This window comes from Rhinoraja longicauda, chromosome 20 (genome assembly GCF_053455715.1).
Source record: "Rhinoraja longicauda isolate Sanriku21f chromosome 20, sRhiLon1.1, whole genome shotgun sequence".
NCBI lineage: Eukaryota > Metazoa > Chordata > Chondrichthyes > Rajiformes > Arhynchobatidae > Rhinoraja > Rhinoraja longicauda.
In genome coordinates this window covers 22,292,016-22,314,418 of record NC_135972.1, presented here as the reverse complement: position 1 = coordinate 22,314,418, position 22,403 = coordinate 22,292,016, and the positions used below count along the sequence as shown (strand labels likewise).

General features: G+C 45.7%; 2 protein-coding genes across 7 annotated transcripts in view; one reads left to right on the top strand and one right to left on the bottom strand.

Annotated features, from left to right (window-relative positions):
• tmtc3 (transmembrane O-mannosyltransferase targeting cadherins 3) overlaps positions 1-17,456 on the bottom strand; it is a 48,927-nt gene extending 31,471 nt beyond the window's left edge. The window contains exons 1-6 of one of the 3 annotated variants that reach the window (XM_078417199.1): positions 17,132-17,456; positions 11,560-11,760; positions 6,634-6,852; positions 6,390-6,489; positions 2,528-2,643; positions 1,288-1,460 (exon numbers count right to left, since the gene is read on the bottom strand). In XM_078417199.1, the coding sequence (XP_078273325.1) occupies positions 1,288-1,460; positions 2,528-2,643; positions 6,390-6,489; positions 6,634-6,852; positions 11,560-11,748 (797 nt within the window). In that variant the 5' untranslated portion in view covers positions 11,749-11,760; positions 17,132-17,456. Of the gene's footprint in view, positions 1-1,287; positions 1,461-2,527; positions 2,644-6,389; positions 6,490-6,633; positions 6,853-11,559; positions 11,761-16,261; positions 16,325-17,131 lie in introns of those variants that run through there. The other 2 variants (XM_078417198.1, XM_078417200.1) reach the window with 2 other exon arrangements.
• Positions 17,457-18,360: 904 nt separating this feature from the next.
• cep290 (centrosomal protein 290) overlaps positions 18,361-22,403 on the top strand; it is an 86,407-nt gene continuing 82,364 nt past the window's right edge. For all 4 annotated transcript variants that reach the window (XM_078417195.1, XM_078417194.1, XM_078417193.1 and 1 more), the window contains exons 1-3: positions 18,361-18,449; positions 18,939-19,066; positions 19,148-19,225. In XM_078417195.1, coding sequence (XP_078273321.1) covers positions 18,965-19,066; positions 19,148-19,225 — 180 coding nt within the window. In that variant the 5' untranslated portion in view covers positions 18,361-18,449; positions 18,939-18,964. The remainder of the gene's footprint in view (positions 18,450-18,938; positions 19,067-19,147; positions 19,226-22,403) is intronic.

Below are 22,403 nucleotides of genomic sequence, written 5' to 3'. Positions count from 1 at the left end.
TCTCTGGATTAGCAGGAGTGGAACACTGAAGCTTCCTCTTCCATTTAATAAGAACATGGCTGAGCTGAATTTAACTTCTATTCCCTTCTATCTCCCATACTCATCAAGAATCAATCTTCCAGCACCTTAAAAATATTCAAGGAATTTAGGCAGTGCAGGCTTCAAGGAAGGAAGATCTAATGATCTGTCTTAAATAAAGATCCCTCTATCACTGATTCTCCCAAAAAGGAAATACCGCCACATCCATCTTGCCAAGACCCTTCAGGCTATCATAATTCAATCATGTCGCGCTCTTCAAAACTCCACTAAAGCCTGTCCAAACATGCCTTATTAGCACTTCAACTCCCCCTCCCATTCCCAGTCTGACCTTTCTGTCATGGGCCTCCTCCAGTGCCATAGTGAGGCCCACTGGAAATTGGAGGAACAGCACCTCATATTTCGCCTGGGCAGTTTGCAGCCCAGTGGTATGAACATCAACTTTTTCAACTTTAGATAGTTCCTCTGTCCCTCCCTTCCTCTCCTCCTTCCCAGATCTCCCTCTATCTTCCTGTCTCCACCTATATCCTTCCTTTGTCCCGCCCCCCTGACATCAGTCTGAAGAAGGGTCTCGACCCGAAACGTCACCCATTCCTTCTCTCCCGAGATGCTGCCTGACCTGCTGAGTTACTCCAGCATTTTGTGAATATGCCTTATAAGACAATCCCCCATCCCTCTCTCTCCCCCACACCTTCCGAGCAGGTGGCTACAAATTTCCTGAATAGGCATCGATCACTTAATCAAAAAAATTCACAATCATTATTATTAGCTTAAAGGTCTGGATCTTGATTTTTAATTTCGCAGTTGTCTTGTGACATTTAACCTCGTCTCTGCACTTTCAATGTGAACCTTTGCATGGATTGCTCAGGAACTTTAATACTACTCTTTACATCAACACATATTGGAGACCCTCAGACTATCTTTAATCAGAATTTACCTTGCAATAAACACTATTCCTTTTATCGTGCATCTCTACACCGTGGATGGATCGAATGTAATCGTGTATAGTTTTTCCGCTGATTGGTTGGCACGCAACAAAAGCTTTTTACTGTACCTTGGTACATGTGACAATAAACTAAACCTTATTCTCTTAAAAAAAAAAAGTTTTACAGAATTTGTTTTTAATTGAATTTCTCAATAGCTGTCTTATTTAAGGGGAGCAAAGTTTCAAACAACTTTCTCTCACCATTCCCCACCTTTTCACCCACCACGACACAATCTCTCAGTTATGTCTGAAGGGGAATATCCTACCTGGTGAAAATTGGTAGCTGGGACTGGATGACCTGAACACGGACAATAACCAGGAGAAGTGTGCTAAGCATCAAAAATATAAGCTTGATCAGAGTTTGCAGCACCCACGATGGTAGATAGCCTTTCCCTTGCACCATGTGAACGACGATCTCTCTGAGAACATGCAGAGTGAACTGTAAGAAAACCAAATCACAGCGTAAAGCACACTCTTAACCATGCAAGAACACGCAATGAAAGGCGGCGGGACGGCACAGTGGTGCAGCGGTAGAATCGCTGCCTCACAGCTCCAGAGGCCCGAGTTTGATCCTGACTACGGGCGTCTGCACGGAGTTTATACGTTCTCCCTGTGACCGCATGGGTTTTGCAGGTTAATTGGCTTTGGCAAAATTGTAAATTGTGCCTAGTGTGTAGGATAGTGCTCGTGTACAGGGTGTTCGCTGGTCGGCGCGGACTCAGTGGGCTGAGGGGCCTGTTTCTGCGCTGAATCTCTCAATTCTCAATTCTGGTAGTCTCATTGCCTCAGTCATAATGCGTACATGTCCTCCAGAGATGCTACCTGATCTGTTGAGTTTCTCAAACACTTTGTGTCATTTTTATGAATATCAAAAAGTTGTGAAACATGAAGCTTTGAGACAAAATAGAATCATGGAGCTGTACAGCAAGGGCACAGGCTGTTTGGCCAACCATGTTTGTTACGCACAGAGTTGTTAGATACACATTTTCATTGTACCAGTGACCCCCTAACAACTCCATCTGAGTGGCTGGAAAAAGGGTCAGAGAACTGGCCAACACCTCCTGTACATCCTCCACATCCCTTGACTGTTAACTAGATTCCCCGCCAATCACCTTCACCAATTATCCTCAATTTGGATACTTTGATTACCATCCCACCTGCCAATGGAAATGATTTGTAGAATCACGAAGCCGCAGATGCTGGTTTACCAAGGAAAGACGCAAATGGCTGGAGTAACTGAGTGGGTCAGGCAACATCCCTGGAGAACATGGATAGGTGACGTTTCGGGTTGGGACTCGTAGGAAAAAGGGTCCCGGCCAGAAAACTTCACCTTGCCATGTTCTCCAGGGATGCTGCCTGACCCGCTGAGTTACTCCACCTATTTGTGTTTTTCAATGGAAATGATTCCATACACATGGAAAGGCATCTTCAATATTCACTGCAAGGGAGTCAACTACGATATTTAGTCCAACAATATAAGCAAACCATTCATAGGATGTTACTTACCCCTTGGGCAACAAAGATTTCGTACACGAAGCATATGCCAATGACTGTTATACCCTGTTCTTTGCACAATGTTGCAGCACCAACGAAAGTTATAGAGACCATGATGGGTGTCCACACTGTAAGTAGAAGAACACTGTAAGTAGAAGACGAATTTAAGAGAGAGTTAGATAGAGCTCTAGGGGCTAGCGGAATCAAGAGGTATGGGGAGAAGGCAGGCACAGGTTACTGATTGTGGATGATCAGCCACGATCACAATGAATGGCGGTGCTGGCTCAAAGGGCCGAATGGCCTCCTCCTGCACCTATTTTCTATGTTTCTATGTAACGCCTGTCATTTAATTCTATCAAATCAGTAACCCAAGTGTAAGTATGCGAATATTCAGTGATAAAGACTTCAGTTTACTTTACTTTAGAGATATAGCACGGAAACAGGTCTTTCGGCCCATTGAGTCCATGCTGACCAGCAATCACCCCCTACACTAGCACTTTCCTACACGCTATGGACAATTTACAATTTTACCATAGTCAATTAACCTGCAAACCTGTATGTCTAGGACCATGGGAGGAAACCAGAGCACTCGGAGAAAACCCACGCGGTCACAGGGAGAACGTACAGACTCCATACAGACAGCACCTGTAGTCAGGATTGAACCCGGTAAGGCAGCAGCTTTACTGCGGCACCACTGTGCTGCCCCTAAACTCCAGATGAAAAATATCACCAACAATGTATCCTGGTCCAGTCACACTGACAAATACGCATGCCTTCCTCTGAAGGCGGAGGAAATTCAGCATGTATCTAATGACGATTTCTACAGATGAACCGTAGAAAGCATTCTATCCAGATGCATCAGAACTTGGTACGATAACTGTGGTTCAAGACCACAAGAAATCACAGAGAGTTAGAAACAAGGAACTGCAGATGTTGGTTTACAAAAACATACAACACAAAGTGCTGAAGAAATTCAGCAGGATCAGGCAGCATCTCTGGAAAACATAGATAGGCAACGTTTCGGGTCGAGACCCTTTCGTGAAAAGTCAGTGCAGTACACGAGAAAGGTTTAGGTTTATTAATGTCAAGGGTACCGAGATACAGTGGAAAGTTTTTGTGTGCTATCCAATCAAAACAGATATTATACATGAATACAATCATGCCAAATTCAAGTACAAAAGGTAGAGCGAAGAGAAAGATTCCAGAGTGCAGAATATAGTTCTTTGTATTTTACAGCGAAATAGTTCCAGAGAAAAAGTCCAATGCTGCAATGAGGCAGGTTGGAGAATCAGGACTGTACCCGAGCTTATGAAAGGATGGTTCAGCAGTAACAGAGGGGAAGAGGCTGTTCCTGAGTTTGGCGGTACATGGAGAGTTGTGGAAGTTAGTGCGGAGGGGTAGAAGACATTGCAAGAGGAGAGAAAGGGACACCTTGTGATAAGATGGGAGGGCGGGGTTGTTTAAATAATGACAGGATTTGAAGCACATGCAAACAGTGGTGGTAACTGAACAAAGAAACAAAAGGTAGACACAAAATGCTTGAGTAACAGGCAGCATCTCTGGAGAGAAGGAATGGGTGACATTTCGGGTACACAAAGAAACAAAAGATTCCAGTGGAAGCATAAATAGCTACTGCAGAAAAATTAAGAAACAAGAAACTGCGGCTGCTGGTTTGCACAAAAGTACACAAAATGCTGGAGTAACTCAGCGGGTCGGACAGCATCTCTGGAGAACATGGATAGGTGGCGTTTCAGGTCGGGAACCTCAAAAACATCACCTATTCATGTTCTCCAGACTCTCTGAGTTACTCCAGCATTTTGGTCGTTTCGCAGTAAAATTAACTGTAGAAACATAGAAAATAGGTGCAGGGGGAGGCCATTTGTCTACATTATACTGCATCTGCCATGCATCTGCCCACTCACTCAACCTGTCCAAGTTACCCTGCAACCTCCTAACATCCTCTTCACAGTTCACACTGCCACCCAGCTTTGTGTCATCCGCAAACCTGCTGGTTTTACTTCTAATTCCATCATCCAAATCATTAATATATATTGTAAATAGTTGCAGCCCCAGCACCGAGCCTTGCGGCACTCCACTCTCCACTGCTTGCCATTCTGAAAAGGACCCGATTATTACTACTCTTTGCTTCCTGTCCGCCATCCAATTCTCTATCCATGTCAATACCCTACCCCCAATGCCACGTGCTCTAATTTTGCTCACCAACCTCCAGTGTGGGACTTTATCAAAGGCTTTCCGAAAGTCTAGATACACTACATCCACTGGCTCTCCTTCATCCATTTTACTTGTCACATCTTGACCTAAGAAATTTGAGCAGTGGTTATAATTCAAAGCTTTTAAACACAATGTTGAGGATGTTCAAGATGTGGGTCTTTCTCCAGATGGATTTGAAGGTCACTTAACAGTAACGTCATGTTCTATTTGTAGTGGATATGAATGCATCTCCGATTCAGTGTTTAAGTGCACAAGATCCAGAAGCTTTGTACAAGTGCTCAGGTGACAAGATAGCTTTTTGTGTCAGATTTCTAGTTGACAAAAAGAGGTAGCATTCAAAAGAAATTGGATAAATACACAAAATGCAAAAACGTTCAGAGAACAGCTTGGATCAACCCTGCTTGTCATAACATTGAGTTCCAAACTCAACCCAGCGAGTGGAGCACAAAAGGTTCGGCCATTATTAAAGTATTGAGGGAAAGCTGCACTGTTGGAGGTGCATTCTTTCAGGTATGTTAAACAGAAGCTACGACCATTTTCTCAAGGGATGTAAAAGATACTCTGATATTATTCCGAAGAGTGGAGGAGTTACCATCTCACCCGACCCTATAATCAACAATAAAAACAAATTATTATCGCTTTACTGTCCTTGTGATCTTGACGTGCCCACAATACTTGCCATAATCCTTGCATTAAAGGAGTATACTTCAAAAGACCTTAATTGAGCAAGCTGCTTTAGGTACTGAGAACAATCATATAAATGCAGGTGAAAGCTTAAGGGACTTTGATTGTAGGCATAAGGAATTGCAGATGCTCGTTTACAAAATAAGACATAATAAAGTGCTGGAGTAACTCTGCGGGTCAGACAGCATCTCTGGAGAACATGGATAGAAAGACACAAGGAAATGCAGATGCTGATTTACCATGGAAAGACACAAAATGCTGGAGTAACTCAGCGGGTCAGGCAGCATCTCTGGAGAACATGGACAGGCAGATACAAGGAACAGCAGATACTGGTTTACCAAGGAAAGACAAGAAAATGCTGGAGTAACTCAGCAGGTCAGGCAGCATCCCTGCTCTTTTAGCTTTTCTTTCCGCCCCTCCCCCACCATCAGTCTGAAGAAACATCCCGATCTGAAACGTCATCTATCCACATTTTCCAGGGACGCTGCCTGACCCATTGAGTTACTCCAGCATTTTGTGTTTGAACATGGATAAGTGTTGTCTTGGATCAGGACAAGTAGAGGCACAAGGAACTGCAGATATCAGTTTACAAAAAAAAGTCGAAGTGCTAGAGTAACTCAGTGGATCAGACGGCATCTCTGGAGAACATGGATAGGGGACGTTTCTCATCCATTTTTTCATCTACTCCTCACACACCAAGGGCAATTTACAAAGGCAAATTAACCTGCAAACTTGCGCATCTTTGGGATGTGGGAGGAAACCGATGTACTTGGAGAAAACCCACGTGTTCACAGGGAGAATGTGCAAACTGCACACAGCTAACTCCAAAGCCAGGATCAAACCCGGTTTTCTGGGGTTAAGAGGCAGGGGCTCTACTAGCTGCACCACCCTTAATCTCTCCCATCATTCCAGATACACAAGCTTTGGTAGACACGAAGGAAAATAAAACCTCATTTACCAATTGAATTGTTGGGACCTTTAGATTTGGTGTACGATAAAAACGCAGCCAGAAAGAAAACAGAGGACAAGAGTTCAGCCCGGCCAACGACTCCAGTAACCTGTGGCATAAACAGGGAGACAGAGAGAGGTAAATCACCTTGCAAGTTAAAATTGAACAATACTTTAAAACAGGGCAAACAATGGAAAGTTTAAACTCCTTAATCATTGCACAGCACTTGCAAATGTTATAAATCCTTACTTACTGCTTCAGTGTGAATCGGGTGAACTGCAAAAAGCAGAGCGGCGACCAAACTTGATTTTCTGTCCAGAAACAGCTGGCATACTTTGAGATAGATCACACACACTGCCGCGTGCAGAACAAGGTTTGAGAGGTGGTAGTAAGTAGAATTCAGTTCACTAAAAAGGTAGTTTAATCGAAAGGTGAGTACAGTGAGGGGGCGGTAGGACTTGTGGCTCCTCTCCTGCCAAGAAGAAATCAAAAAGCGACACCTTAAAATGTATTCACTTTTGGCACCATTTTAAAAACATTAGCGACTTTTAACAGAACAGAAAATGCTCCATTGCAAATGAATTCACTTCAGAACATTCAAAGCCACCCAAGATTAAACCATACAGGCAATAATTTTTTTAAAAGACACAAAGTGTTGGAGCAACTCCACAGGTCAGGTCACCATGTTCCTCTGGTGAACATGGATATGTGATCCTTCAGGTCAGGACCCTGCTTGAACTAAACATTATTCCCTTTACCCTGTATCTGTACACTGTGGATGTCTCAATTGCAATCATGTATAGTCTTTCCGCTGACTGGATAGCACGCAACATAAAGCTTTTCACTGCACCACGTGACAATAAATTAATCTTCGGACTCAATAGTTTACAATAATTTACAATTGACAATAATTTACTTTCGTTTGAACTAAATTATTTTCCCCAATAAATTGTCCAAATTTTTGTGTCTCTGGAATAGAATGCAGTGGCGCAGCGGTAGCGTTGCTGCCTCACAGCGCCGGATACCCGGGATCGATCCTGACTACGGGCGCTGTCTGTACGGAGTTTGCACGTTCTCCCAGTGACCGCGTGGTTTTTTTCCCCAGGTTTTCTACCACGCTCCGAAGATGTACAGGTTAATTGGCATTGGTAAAATTGTAAATTGATCCTAGTATATCGGATAGTGTTACATAGTCAGAAGTGATCAAAAGAACAGCCCATCAAAGGCATGGCAAAGAGGTAAAAGAACTTGTTAAACGAATGAATGACCGTGACCTGATCAAATGAGGGCATTCCACACCTGCATTTATAGGATCTGAAGATGGTATGTTTGTCAGATCTGTAATTAAGGGTGGCAGTTTCACAAGGAAAAGGTCGGTCGGTGTGGTATTTCGCTTTTGGATGAAATCCCAAAAGTGGTGACTAATGTCTGTTCAAAAACAGTAAAAAAAACCTTGAACATGCTCTCCCAATCTCATCTACGACTCGTTTCTATTTGTCTGCCTAAGGTCCACATTCCTTTACAAAAATATCTATTGATCTCATTCTTGAAAGCTTGAGCTGACCCTGTGTATACATATGACGTAACAAGGGTTTGTGGGGTGCAAGTTCACACTCCCTGACAGTGGCTGCCCTGGTTCATAAAGTCATACATCATAGCAGCAGAATTACACCATTTTGCCCATCGAAGATAGAGGAGCTTGAAAGCTCAAATATCTAGGCTTAAGAATGGCTTCTGTCCCCATTTCTATCCAACTCTTGAACCTATCACCTATTTTTCAATGTGTAGGAAGGAACTGCAGATGCTGGTTTACACCAAAGATAGACACAAAATGTTGGAGTAACTCAGCAGCATTTGTGCACGACTTCAGATTATTGTACATCTTGCACCATTCTGCTGTTCTGCATCCGCTGTTGTATTTATTGTTGTTTCTATCATTATGTACACTGTGTACTCTCCGAGCCTCATGTGAACAAGAATATCATTGCATCCTCGTGAGTATGACAAACTTATCTGCACGTGAAACAAAATTTGCTACCATTATTTGTTTATTCAGGAAACAGGTCCTTAGGCCCAGCGAGTCCGCGCCGACCAGCGATCACTCGTTCTATCCTACACGTTAGGGACAATTCACAAATTACAGAAGCCAATTAACCTACAAACCTGTATTCTTTAGCGTGTGGGAGGAAATCAGAGTACTCGGAGAAAACCCACGCGGTCACAGAGAGAACGTACACACTCCGTACAGACATTACCCGTAGTCAGGATCCAGGCCGGGTCTCTGGCGCTGTAAGGCAGCAACTCTATCCCTGTGCCATTGTGCCGCCCTAATGACACAAGGAAATGCAAGAAATATTCCTTCATCTTCATCCACCAATACATGTCTTTCCATTTTGTTTTAATTTAAGAAATATAATTAAAGATAGTACATCTGAATGCCAAACTGGCTTCGGTTGAGTGGGATATATACTCATTCATGTCCTTCAGTTCTCTGTCAAAAATAGTCTCATTCAAACATGAAAATTAAGGCCCCTTAATCAATTATGCTCAAATGTCAATTTATATACAGGTCCACCACTGATTTTCTAGCACCCCTAGTTCCAGAGCCTGTCTGGATTATCCATTTTGCCTGACCAACAGAGTTCACGACCTTGGGGGGCTGAGATACGGGCCTGCAAAGTTGGCCGTGGAAGTCGGCTATGTGAACAGATCTGCCAGCTATGGCTGAGCCGGAGTTCCAGAGCCCCGGCTGTAGGTGCAAATTCAACCCACAGATTGGTCGCGGAAATCAGCTATGGGAATGGATCTGCCGGCTCCGGTCGGGCTGGAGTTCCAGAGCCCTGGCAGCAGGGGGCATCGGCACAATGAGTTTGAAATCGGCCGCCTCATCCAGCCTAGGCACCACATTTTTGGGGGGAAGATTTTGTCTGGATTAAAGGTGGGGGGGGGGGGGGGGGCTGGACCACCAGTTGCTGGAAAATCAGTGAAGGTTCTGTATTTAAAATATAGCCATCTCAGTTTCTGCACCCCAAAAGAAACAAATTAGTTGCTACTGACATTGGAAAACCATCACAAGTTTGGTCACTGTCTAGCCAGGGGATGTCATGGCTTGATCTCCATCCACCAAGTTTAAACAGGCCATTTTTATTTGTCAAAAGTACTTCTTGTTCCTTTATGCACATTCCAACAACAGATTACTAGCACTGACTGCGAAGCTGAGATTGCTGGGGAACTGGGGATTGTTGACAAAACAAGTTGCCATTCAACATGCAATGCATGCCCAACAAGATAATGCCTAAGGTAGACACAAAGGACTGGAGTAGCTCAGCGGGTCAGGCAGCATCTCTGGAGAGAGTGGATAGGTGACGTTTCTTGGTTTCTTGGTTCTTGGTCCTCCAAAATATTCCAAATGGAATTTAAACTGGAGGTTCGGGACCCTTCTTCAGCTGATTGTTGGGGGGAGAAACTGGAAGTGAGACAAAACCAGGACAAATTAAAGCTGGCAAACGGATGACCCCACGTAGGGAGGTTCCCTGATAGGCCAATTGGCTAGGGACAGTGTGATCCCAAGAGGGATATTTATTCACAAAATGCTGGAGTAACTCAGCAGGTCAGGCATCATCTCAGGAGAGAAGGAATGGGTGACGTTTCGGGTCGAGACCCTTCTTCAGACTGATGTCAGGGGGCAGGACAAAGGAAGGATATAGGTGGAGACAGGAAGATAGAGGGAGAACTGGGAAGGGGGAGGGGAAGAGAGGGACAGAGGAACTATCTAAAGTTGGAGAAGTCAATTTTCATACCGCTGGGCTGCAAGCTGCCCAAGTGAAATATGAGGTGCTGTTCCTCCAATTTCCGGTGAACCTCACTATAGCACTGGAGGAGGCCCATGACAGAAAGGTCATCCAAGAGGGATACATCGTTGTGAACTGTGGAACTGGTTAACCGACTTTTAATGGAGGAAGGGGGGAGGAGAGTGTCTGTATAAGTTACCAAGCATTAGAGAATTATTTTTAAATTAAGTTCATGCCAGATTCTGGGCACATCTGACAACATGTAGAGATTTTCTTAACTAAACATTTCAATATTTGTTTAATGTTTTGAATTAACATGAATAGAAACATTGAAGCACGTTATTTTTTAAAATACAGCATGGAAATTGGCCCTTCGGTTCATGAATCCACGCCAACCATCGATCACCATTTCACACTAGCTCTATGTTATCCCACTTTCGCATCAATTTCCTGCACACTAGGAGCAATCTTGCAGAGGCTGCAAACCCGCACGTCTTTTGGATGTGGAAGGAAACCCGGGCACCCAGAGGAAACCTATAAGTTCACAGGGAGAACGTGCATACTCCATACAGGCAGCACCAGAGGTCAGGATCGAACCCGGGTCTCTGGCATTTGGGGGGGAGTTGCAGCAGTCCTACCTGCTGCACCGCTGTGAAGCCATTAGTTTTGCTTATCATGAATTGAGATAGCACTTTTAGGTAGTAAAACAATTATGAAGATATTGGCTTGGGTAGCTGAAAATCTGTCATTGAGGTAGACTTTAAGGAGAGCAGGTACACAAAGTTTAAGGAGGGGATTAGAGCCCTGTGGCCTTGACAATTGAAGGCTCACATACTAGTGCTGGATCTGCCCACAGAAGAAATCAGGGTTGCTCACAAAGGAAGAGTCAAATCCACAGAGAGGAAAGATTAAGAGGGACATGGGCCAAACACCGACGTGGGACTACTTAGATGAGCCAAAGGGTCTATTTCCATTCCAATCCTTATGACTGTACGACTCTATCTGCCAAGATCTAATTTAATTCCTGTCTCTAGCTAACAGGCAGCCTATCAGGAAATCTCCTTGCCTGAGGTTATCTGTTGCCGGCCCCGATTTGTCCTGTTTTTCCTCTCACTCTCCCTCCTACAATCAGTCTGAAGATACGATCTGACCCAAAACGTCACCAATCCATTTTACCCCGAGATGCTGCCTGACCTATGGAGTTGCTCCAGCACTCTGTGTCTTTCTAATTGAACAAACATGAGAGGGTCTTATAATCTCCTCCTGCTTTATTTCCAATGAACTTGTACCTTTAAAAGTTTGCTAAAATCAACATTTAAAACCAAAGTCTAATTTGCAAGGTTAGAATTTCTTTTATAGTAAGATCGCACAATAACAGATGGCATTACCTCACTCATAGGGGTTCCCCAGAAATCGTTGCGGAAGAGGTTCTTCAGTGACGATGAGGGATGCAAATCTTTGTTGTCCAGAATGGCAGAAACATCATCAAAGACGAACCCACAAGAGGTACTGTTCCAGTAACACGCAACCACCACCCCGGTCAACAGAAGTACCTCCTTCCAGCTCACTTCTGCCATTCTCACTGGCCGCTGTAGAAAATTAGAACAGAGCGTTCAAAACACATTTCTTTAGACTTTAGAAATTTAGAGATACAGTGTGGAAACAGGCCCATATGGCCCACCGAGTCCGCATCGACCAGTTATCACCCCGTACACTAACACCATCCTACACACTCGGGACAATTTTACAATTTTACCCAAAGCCAATTAATCTACAAACCTGTACGTCTTTGGCGTGTGGGAGGAACCCAGAGAAAACCAACACGGGCACAGGGAGAACGAACAAACTCCGAATAGACAGCACCCGTCAGGATGGAACCCAGGTCTCTGGCACTGTAAGGCAGCAGGTCTACCGCTGCGCCACTGTACCGCCCCGTTTCTCTTTGCACTTGAATGAATTCAGGTCTACAACATCAAATTACTAATCCAGGCATCATACGTTTTACGTGGGGGGAATGTTCTTGAAAAGCAGCGCGCAATTCAAAAATGCGTAAAATGAAACATATAATTTTAAACAGGCACAAATTTGAGCATGTTATTTCAAAGGTACAATGTGTAAATTAGATTTTGATATTAATTAAATAAGTGTGTTTTTTTTTTTTAAAGCATAAAACAGACCCGTACAACGCAAAGTGCCTGGATTGTCGTTTTCTGTAACCGATTTTTCTCAATCTATTTTAAATTTTCTCTATTATCTGCGAACCATCACACAATGGTGAGCAAGGGACCTCCGCAGTACTTGGGCAAAATTTCAAACCCAGTCTCCACTAAAGTTGTTCTCCTGTGTACAGTCTTGGTTTCCATAGGGATGCCCAACCTTGAGTATACAATGTATATTTACATTATTCACAAGCAGATTAACCTTGTGCCTGGATACAGGTCCAGCATCAATTTTCCAGCAACTGGTGGTCCGCCACCTCCTTTAATCCAAACAAAATTGTTGCACTTAAATTCTCTCCCGGAAGTCCCCCTGAAAATGTGGTGCCGAGGCCGGGTAATCTCGACCTCATCGGGAAATCTGCGGCGATCGGCGGGTCACATTTGCTCCCTTCGGTCGCGGCTCTAGAACTCATTATACAAACCAATTAACCTACAAACCTGCACATCTTTGGAATGTGTGAGGAAACCAGAGCATCTGGAGAAAACCCATGCAGTCACAGGGAGAACATACAAACTCCACACTGACAACACTCATAGTTATCATCAAACCTGGGTCTGCCGCTGCGAGGTAGCAGCTCTACCCACTACACCACTGTGCCGCCCCGATTGATTGAAATGACTGAAAGATACCAGATATACGGACTGCACTGTAGAGCGGTAGAGTTGCTGCCTTACAATCGCAAAAGACCCGAGTTAGATCGTGACTAAGGGTGCTGTCTGCACAGAGTTTGTACGTTCTCCCCATGACCGCGTGGGTTTTCTCCGGGTGCTCCGGTTTCCTCCCACGTTCCAAAGACGTGCAAGTTTGTAGGTTAATTGGCTTCAGTAAATTGTAAAAAAATGTTCCTCGTGAGTTGGATAGTGCTAGTGTTCAAGGTGATTGCTGGGCGGCACGGACTGGTGGGCTGAAGGAACTGTTTCTGTGCTGCTTCTCTAAAGTCTAATGTCTAGGGATTAGATTCAAGATTGGAATTCCCTTTCCCCAGTGAAACCATGTAAAAGTTTGCCTTAGCGGTCATGTCATGAGGCGCTAGCCCAGGTTCTGAGCGTGATTTTCTGGTGTCAGCTGCCCTTGGAATGAATGGTGAATAATAAATACCACTGAGGTTCACCTTTTGTTCTCATCCATCTCTCCTCCTGCTGGTTCACTCCGTTAAATCAATGGTCATCTTGTTATGCTGTCTAATCCCATTAGATATTGACTGTTTGCCAGCCTGACAAATGGTGTCAGAGCCCACGAGTGGCAAGTGGGACATGTGGTCTAATTAGCACAGCGTGAAAATGGTGATGTTGGCAAGGGGACACGTTTGTGCACACATGAACTTAATGTTTAATGACATGATGTATTGATGGCGGAGATCAGTCCAATATCACTAACCGAGTGACATCAGGAAATATTAATCCTGTAATCAGGAAATATTAATCCTGTAATACAAGGAATAAATCAAAACACTGTTAAAGTTTAGTGAAACTAATCAATGTTTGGTTAGCTGACTGCAGTGTTGAGCAGCAAAGTCTGTGACTTAACATGGGAAAGTGGGATAACATAGAATCTCATCAATGATTTGGAAGACAATATACAGGGCAAGATTAACAAGTTTGGTGATGATACAAAAGCGTGTGGTTTTGCAGATTGCGAGGATGGTTGTGAAAGATTGCAGCAGGATCTGGATCGATTGGCCAGGTGGGCTGAGGAACAGTTGATGGAATTTAATATAGAGAAGTGTGAGGTGTTGGATTTTGGGAAGTCTAACGGGGCAGGCCCTACACAGTGGGCCTCTGGGGAGTGTTGTAGAGCAGAGGGATCTAGGAGTGGAGATGCATGGTTCCTTGAAGGTCGAGTCGCACATACATCAGGTGGTCAAAAAGGCTTTTGGTTCCTGCTTTCCTGCTTTCTCCCCCTTTCCCTTGATTCCGTTAACCCCAAGAGCTATATCTAACTCTCTCTTGAATACATCTTCCTAGACCACTGGTTTCGGGTTCCATCCTGACCTCAGATGCTGTCTGTGAGGAGTTTGCAGGTTCCCCTCTGACATGTTTCCTCCCACATGTCAAAGACATGCAGGTTGGTAGGTAAATCGGTCCTCTGTAAATTGCCCCTAGTGTGAATAGATTGATTCATAGTCATACACCATGGAAACAGGTCCTTCGGCCCAACTTGCTCACAGCAGGTAACTATCTAGACGAGTCCCACCTGCCTGCATTTGACCCATATCCCTCTAAATCTGTCCTATCCATGTACCTGTATGTTTCTTAAATGTTGCGATAGTACCTGCCTCAACTAACCCTCTGGCAGCTGGGTCCATACACCCACTGAGTTACTCCAGTACTTTGTCTTTTATCGGTTTAAGAATCTGTCTGTTCTCCTTCCTGGCAAAGATGTCACATTAGAATTCAAATACAGACGAGGTGGTGCTAGATTTGCCACAGGATCCAAGTATATTGTTTCCTTCACCCGTTCTCCAGTGACCCACCTCACACCTGCCTTGAGCAACAATCGAACTACAGGGGGAACTTAGCAAATCAGGCAGAATTTGTGGTGGGAATTTGGACAAAAGACATTTCAGGGCAGGGTCTTATTGTCAGCTGAGTTTAGATGTACAGCATGGAAACTAGACCACAAGCCACCGAGTCCACACCGACCAGCGATCACCCTGTACACTCGCGTTTCCTTGACACTAGGAACAATTTACACTTTGCAGAAACCAATTAACCTACAAACCTGCATGGCTTTGAAGTGTGGGAAGAAATCAGAGTACCCAGAGAAAACCACAAGCTCAAAACATACAAACTCCGTACAGACAACACCCATAGTCGGGATCAAACCCAGGTCTCTGGTGTGTTAGGCAGTTCTACCGCGCCATTGTACCACCCTTAGTCCTCTTCTAGTTTTCTCTGATCGATTCCAGCATCTGCAGTTTCCTGAGTTAGTGCAGTTTCCTGTCCCACAAATCTCTTCTCACCCCACCACCTGTAACTTCATTCTATGCCCGACTCCTCAAAGAGCCTGTCTGCCTGCCGCATTATACTCTTCCACATGGTCAATAGACTCGTACACCTTGCCCAGTCTGACCTTCTTGCCTCAACTCCCACCAAAACCATTCCTCACCACTCCTGTCTCCAATTGTCCTCCAGCGTGCATTGTGAAACAAACACCACCACAACCCCCTGCACTCACCTTGTCTCCTACTCTCATCCCCCACTTTCTCCCTTCACCCCAACAAGCTTCCTCCATCCATCCCTCCCCAACACCAGCTCCCAAAAGAACCCCCGCATCTGCTCCCAATGTCAAACCTTTCCCAGCATCCATCCCCAACCACCCTCCCTCCAACACTCCCTCCTCTGCCCAAATGCTGCCACTCCTCCCATCCAGCTACCCCCTCATCTATCTTCTCCCCAACCACCCCCATTCTCGCCTGCCCAACCTCCCCCTCTTGCAACATCCACCTCCCCCTTTCATCTTCCCTCACCCACTTTCCTTCCTCATCCCACACCCAACTTCCACCCACCCCTTCCCGCATCTCCCCCCATCCACTCCCTCGTCCAGCTTCACCTTTCTCCAACATCCATTTTCCTCCACCCCCTCCTTCCCCATTCCCACAGCTTCCCCAACCTCTCTTCCCCCCCACCCATTTTAAACTCTCACTATCTTTCCCCCGCCTTCCTCCCACTCTCTCCTCCCTCACTATTCTACCCCCAGTACTCCCTCCCACCTTTTTCCTACTCGACAGTCAACCCACACCTTCTTCCCTCTCTCTCTCTCCCTTCCTTCTTTCTCTCCCCCATTCGTTCTTCCCTCCCTTCTTCCTTTCCTCCCTCTCCCATCGTTCTTCTCTCCTATCCCTTCCCCCTGTCGCCACCGTTCTCCTACCCGGTGTCCGGCCGCCGCCGAGCTCCACTTGTCGCCGCCCCCAGCCCACTTCCGGTCCGTCCCGGTGCCGTCCGCCCACAGAAGCCGGGCTACCGCCGCGGGCGCGGAGTCCGGGGCACAAAGAGTCCGCAACTCAATTCAACCAACCACACACACCCGACAAAGATTGCTCCAACGCTCAACAACTAAAGGCTAGAAATTAGAAATAAACAGTACATCCTGAAAAAGAACGTTCAAAGTAAAAAATTATCTTTACAATGCCAGATTTAAAGCTATAAATCTAGCTTGCCAGTGTGAAATAAAATTTGTTCCAAAAAAAATCCAATGTGGATTTATTCACAAAATGTTGGAGTAACTCAGCAGGTCAGACAGCATCTCGGGAGAGAAGGAATGGGTGACGTTTCGGGTCAAGACCCTTCTTCAGACTGAAACGACCCGAAACGTCACCCATTCCTTCTCTCCCGAGATGCTGCCTGACCTGCTGAGTTACTCCAGCATTTTGTGAATAAATCGATTTGTACCAGCATCTGCAGTTATTTTCTTATAAAATCCAATGTGGGCTGCTTTGTACATTTGTAGAATAAAGAGATATGGGACACTGCAGGTAAAAGAAAGACATTTATTTATTTGGTGCCTTCGATGACCCTTTGGAGAACCCTGTCATTTTTGTTAAAGTGTAGCTACTCGTAAGATGCAACGACCATCAAAACAGCCTCTTCTCCCAAGTGCGGAGCAGGACTAACCAGCAACCTCAGAGATGCTGCCCACTATCCCACAATATCAAAGAGGGTATGTGTAGGTAGGAGCTGCAGAAGCTGGTTTACACCGAAGATAGACACAAAATGCTGGAGTAACTCAGCAATAATTAACTTAGCAGAAGATCAATGCGTATGGAATCCATGGATACTTGGCAGAAAGGATTCAAGATTGGCATCATGGTGGGCCGAAAGGCCAGTTCCTGTGCTGTACTGTTATATGTTCTATATAATCTCCGAACTGCACCCTGGTTAAGACCCTCAAAAATCACTCAGTAATTTATGTGAGACAATTTCCCTTTCATTAGCAAGTAGAGTTTATATGATTTTCTACATGTATTGCTATTACTTGAATTATTTAAATATTTATTCAACAATAGATATTAGGCTTATCTGTCTAGTTTTCCAGCTTTTTGCCTCCCTCCCTTTTCTGAAAAGTAGCATGTAAATGTCCCTTAATCCATGCCCTCCAGCCACTGCCTCCTTGCCCACACCCTCTCCTGTCTGGCCACATCCATCCCTTCCTGCCCTCACCAACTCTCTACCCCTCCCTCCCTCCCTCTCTTCTTCCTCTCCCTCCTGCCCTCACTCTCCTCCCTCACCATTCTCCCTCCTCATCCCCTTTCAACCGTAATCTCTCCCTCCTCCCCACCCTCTCCTTCCTTCCCTGTCCCGCTCCCTCCTCCCCTCGCCATCCCCTCATTCTCTCACAATCTCCTCTCCCAAGCTCTCTCTCATCCTCTCCCTCCTCCCCTCTTCTCCCACCTTCCATCACCTTCCTATCCTCCCCTCCCTCCTCCTTACTACCCCCTCCCTTCTCTCTTCACACTCCTACACTTCCCCCTGCCTCATCCTCCCCACCTCTTCCTCTTCTCTCTCCTCCCTTCACATCCCACCTCCTTCTTCTCTCTCTTCCCTTCACCCACCTCCTTCTCTCTTTTCCCTTCACCTCCCTCCTACTTCTCCCCATCCCTTCATCTCCCACCTCTTTCTTCTCTCCCCTCCCTTCATCTCCCACCTCCTTCTCTCCCCTCCCTTCACCTCCCACCTCTTCTTCTCTCCTCCCTTCACCCCTTCTCCCTTCACCCCTTCTCTCCTCCCTTCACCCCCTTCTCTCCTTCCTTCACCCCCTTCTTCTCTCTCCTCCCTTCACCCCCTTCTTCTTCTCTCCTTCCTTCAACTTCTCTCTCCTCCCTTCATCTCCCACCTCCTTCTTCTCTCTCCTCCTTCCTCCCCCCCCGCCTCCACCTTCCTCCCTCCTCCCCCCCCCGCCTCCACCTTCCTCCCTCCTCCCCCCCCCCCGCCTCCACCTTCCTCCCTCCTCCCCAGTCCCTCCCCTCTCTCCGACTCTCGCGAGTGCGGCCGCGCTGCCGTTACGCGGTTCTCCGGCCGCGGTGAGCAGCTTGTGCCGTCGCCTAGCAGCGCGGCGCCGGGTACGTGAACGGGCAGGGCCAGGTACCGGGGCCGGGCCCTCACCTCCACAAATACCACCAGCCTCACCCCCACCCTCACCCTCACCTGCACCCCCAGCCTAGGCTTAACCTCCACTCTCACTCCCACCCCGCTTCATGGGTCCGGGGCCGATGTCCCCCCTCTCGCCCTCAGCCGGTGCCAGGGAAGGGAGGGTGGGAGTGAATGTGGGAAGGAAGGAGGGATGGTAGGACTGAAGGAAGAAAGGTGGAATGGAGGATCTGCTAACATCTGTGGAGGGATGGACAGATGCTTTGGCCGGGACCCTTCTACAAACCTTTATTGTCTGTCCATTCCCTCCACAGATGTTGCATGCCCCCCTCAGTTCCCCCTAGTTCTAGTTTGTTATGTGACATACTGTCTGACCCATACTTTCTGTCCAGAGAACGCTTCCAGTTTACAGATGGTTTGATCTGTTGTTGACATTTCTTATTTCTCTCCCCCCACTCTAGGTTAAACCCAACAGGTTTCCACCAACATGGCTCCCATTCTGGATTGGGAGAAACTTATGAAAGTTGATCCAGATTCTTTACCAAGCCGAGAAAAACTCGCGGATAAGTTATTGGACTCAATATCTAAGGTCTTATATTTCACTTCTATTGGTTGAGTTTGTTTTTCTTCGTTTAGTGATATGAAGCAATAACAGAATTTCTGATCATAGGTTGAAGGAAATGAATTGACAGGAGAAGAGCCCCAGAAGCTGCTTCAGCTTTTCTGCATCACCCAGTCCTTAATGAAGGTAGGTGTGTAAAGGCATCACAGTGGCACAACGGTAGAGTTGCTGCCATATAGTGCCAGAGACCCGGGTTCAATCCTGACTATGGGTACTGTCTGTAAGGAGATTGTACATTCTCCATATGATCGCATGGGTTTTCTCTGGGTGCTCCGGTTTTCTCTCGCAGTTTAAAGACCTGCAGAATTTGTAGGTTAATTAGCCTCTGCAAATTGTCCCTAGTGTAGGATAGAATGAGTGTACGAGTAATCGCAAGTCAGCGTGGACTCGGTGGGCCAAAGGCCTGTTTCCTCGCTGTATCTCAAAGCTAAGCGAGGTTCTCAAAGTAGGGACAGGGTTGACAGTTGTTGACAAAAGTAGTAAAGGAAACATTCTGTGTTTTGTTATTAATTAGCCATAAATAACGTGGAAGAACTTACTCAAGTAGAGACACAAGCAACTGCAGATACAGTCTGCCGAGGTCTGCTGGATCTCCTGGTTGTTAACCATTTTAACTCCCCTTCCCATTCCCATACTGACCTTTCTGTCCTGCACCTCCTCCAGTGACAGAGTGAGGTCACATGAAAACTGGAAGAACAGCACCTCATGTTCCACTTGGGTAGCTTACAATCCAATGGTATGAACAATTAATTATCCAATTTTAGGTAACTACAAAGCCCTCCCCCTCTCCCTTCTTCCCAATTTTCTCACATGTACCCCACCTGACCTGCACCTATTTCTCCCCTCCCCTTCCATCTATATTCTTTGTCCAGCTTCACAATTTGCAACTCTTCAATCCTTTTGTCTCACACCTTCTGCCTTTCATCCCCAGTGTTTGCCCAACCATCTGCTTATCACCCCCCATCCTACTGTCCGCCTTCTCTTTTCCAGCTTTCTTCTTTGTCTCTTCCCCTTCACACCTACAATTAGTCTGAAGAAGTCTTCCACCCCAAATCGTCACCTACCAATGTCCTCCAGAGATGCTGCCTGACCTGCTGTTACTCTAGCATGTTGTGTCATTTTTGTAAGCCATTATCTGCTGTTCCTTGTTTCTACATTGAACTGCAGATGCTGATTTACTATAAGAATACAAAGTGCTGTAGTATCTCAGTGAATCAGGCACCATCCCCATTCCTTCTCTCCAGAGATGCTGCCTGACCCGCTGAGTTACTCCAGCATTCCTGGAGTCTAGCACCCCTGTTACATAGGTAGGTAATGTTTCAGGTCAGTGCCCTTCTTTAGACTCTTCAGGACAGTCCTGACCTAAAATATAACTTATCCATGTCCTCTACAGGTGCTACCTGACCTGCTGAGTGACTCCAACACTTTGTGTATATTTGAAGTAAATAAGTAATTAAATTCACAATGTTCGACAAGGTTCCACGTGGTAGGCTGCACTGGAAGGTTAGATTGCATGGGATGCAAGGAGAGACAGCTGAATGGATAAAAAATTGGCCTAATGGAAGGAAGCAGAGGGCGATGGTGGAAGATTGCTTCTTGGTCTGGAGGCCTGCGACTAGTGGTGTGCCTCAGGATTTTGTGCTGGGCCCATTACTATTTGTCACCTATATCAATGATTTGGATGTGCATGGCAGATTGGCAAGTTTGCTGATGATACAAAAGTGGGTATTTATTCACAAAATGCTGGAGTACCTCAGCAGGTCAGGCAGCATCTCAGGAGAGAAAGAATGGGTAACGTTTCGTGTCGAGACCCTTCTTCAATCTGAAGAAGGGACTTGACCCGAAACGTCACCCATTCCTTCTCTCCTGAGATGCTGCCTGACCTGCTGAGTTACTACAGCTTTTTGTGAATAAATACCTTCGATTTGTACCAGCATCTGCAGTTATTTTCTTATACAAAAGTGGGTGGTATTACAGATAGGTGAAGATGGTTGTCAAAAATTACAGCAGGATGTTGATCAGTTGGCTAGGTGGTCTGATGAATTGTTGATGGAATTTAATACAGAGAAATGTGAGGTGGTGAATTTTGGAAAGATGCATTTCGGAAACATGGACTGGACCTATACAGTGAATGGTAGGACTCTGGGAAGTGTTGTAGAGCAGAGGAATTTTGGAATGCAGGTGCATAGTTCTTTGAAAGTGGCATCACTGGCAGATGGGGTGCTTAAAAAGGCTTTTGGCACATTGGCCTTTTTCAGCCAGAGTACGGAGTATATTTGTGTGTCTATCTACTGAGCATAGAGGTTGGGAGGTCATTGTTACAGTTATGTAAGGCATTAGTGACGCCGCATTTAGAGTATTGTGTTCAATTCTGAGCACCATGTTATAGGAAAGATGTTAAGTTGGAAAGGGTGCAGAGAAGATTTACAAGGATGTTGCCAGGACTCAAGGGTCTGAACTATAGGGAGAGGTTGAGCAGGCTGGGACTCTATTCCCTGGAGGACAGGAAGATGAGGGGTGATCTTAATGTGTATAACACATGCGAGGAATAGATCGGGTAGATGCACAGAGTCTCTTGCCCAGAGTAGGGGAATCGAGAACCAGAAGGCTAGGTTTAAGGTGAAGGGAGAAAAAATTTGTAGGAATCTGAAGGGTAACTTGTTCACAAAAAGGGTGTGGGTGTATGAAACGAGCTGCCGGAGGAGTTAGTTGAGGCAGGGACTATCACAACTTTTAAGGAGCAATTAGACAGGTACATGGATGGGGCAGGTTTAGAGGGATATGGACCAATTGCAGAGAAGTGGGACTAGTGTAGATGAGACGCTTTGGCCGATATGGGCAGGTTGGGCCGAAGGGCCTGTTTCCAGACTGTATGACTCTAAATATAAGGAGACTGATAATATTGCAAGGAGCTTGTTTCAATCTTTGCGATGGAGACAAAGGAACTGCAGATGCATAAATCTTGACACAAAGTGTTGGAGGAACTCAGCGGGTCAGGCAGCATTTGTGGAGGGAATGGAGAGGTGACTTTCGATTTGGGACCTTTCTTCAGACTTAAAAAGATTTGAAGAAGGGTGCCGACCTGAAATATTGCCCATCCATTCCCTCCACTGATGTTACCTGACCTGTGTAGTGACTACAACACCTTGTGTTTTGTTCAGTGTTATATAGTTGGTTAATAATAAAAATAAAACAGATAGTCTTGGCATTATCTTCAGAATATTGTTGTTTTAGCAGAAAGAATTAAGGCATGGATTTGGATATAGTGGTGCACTTGTTCTGTTGCACAGCTATAAAAAATATG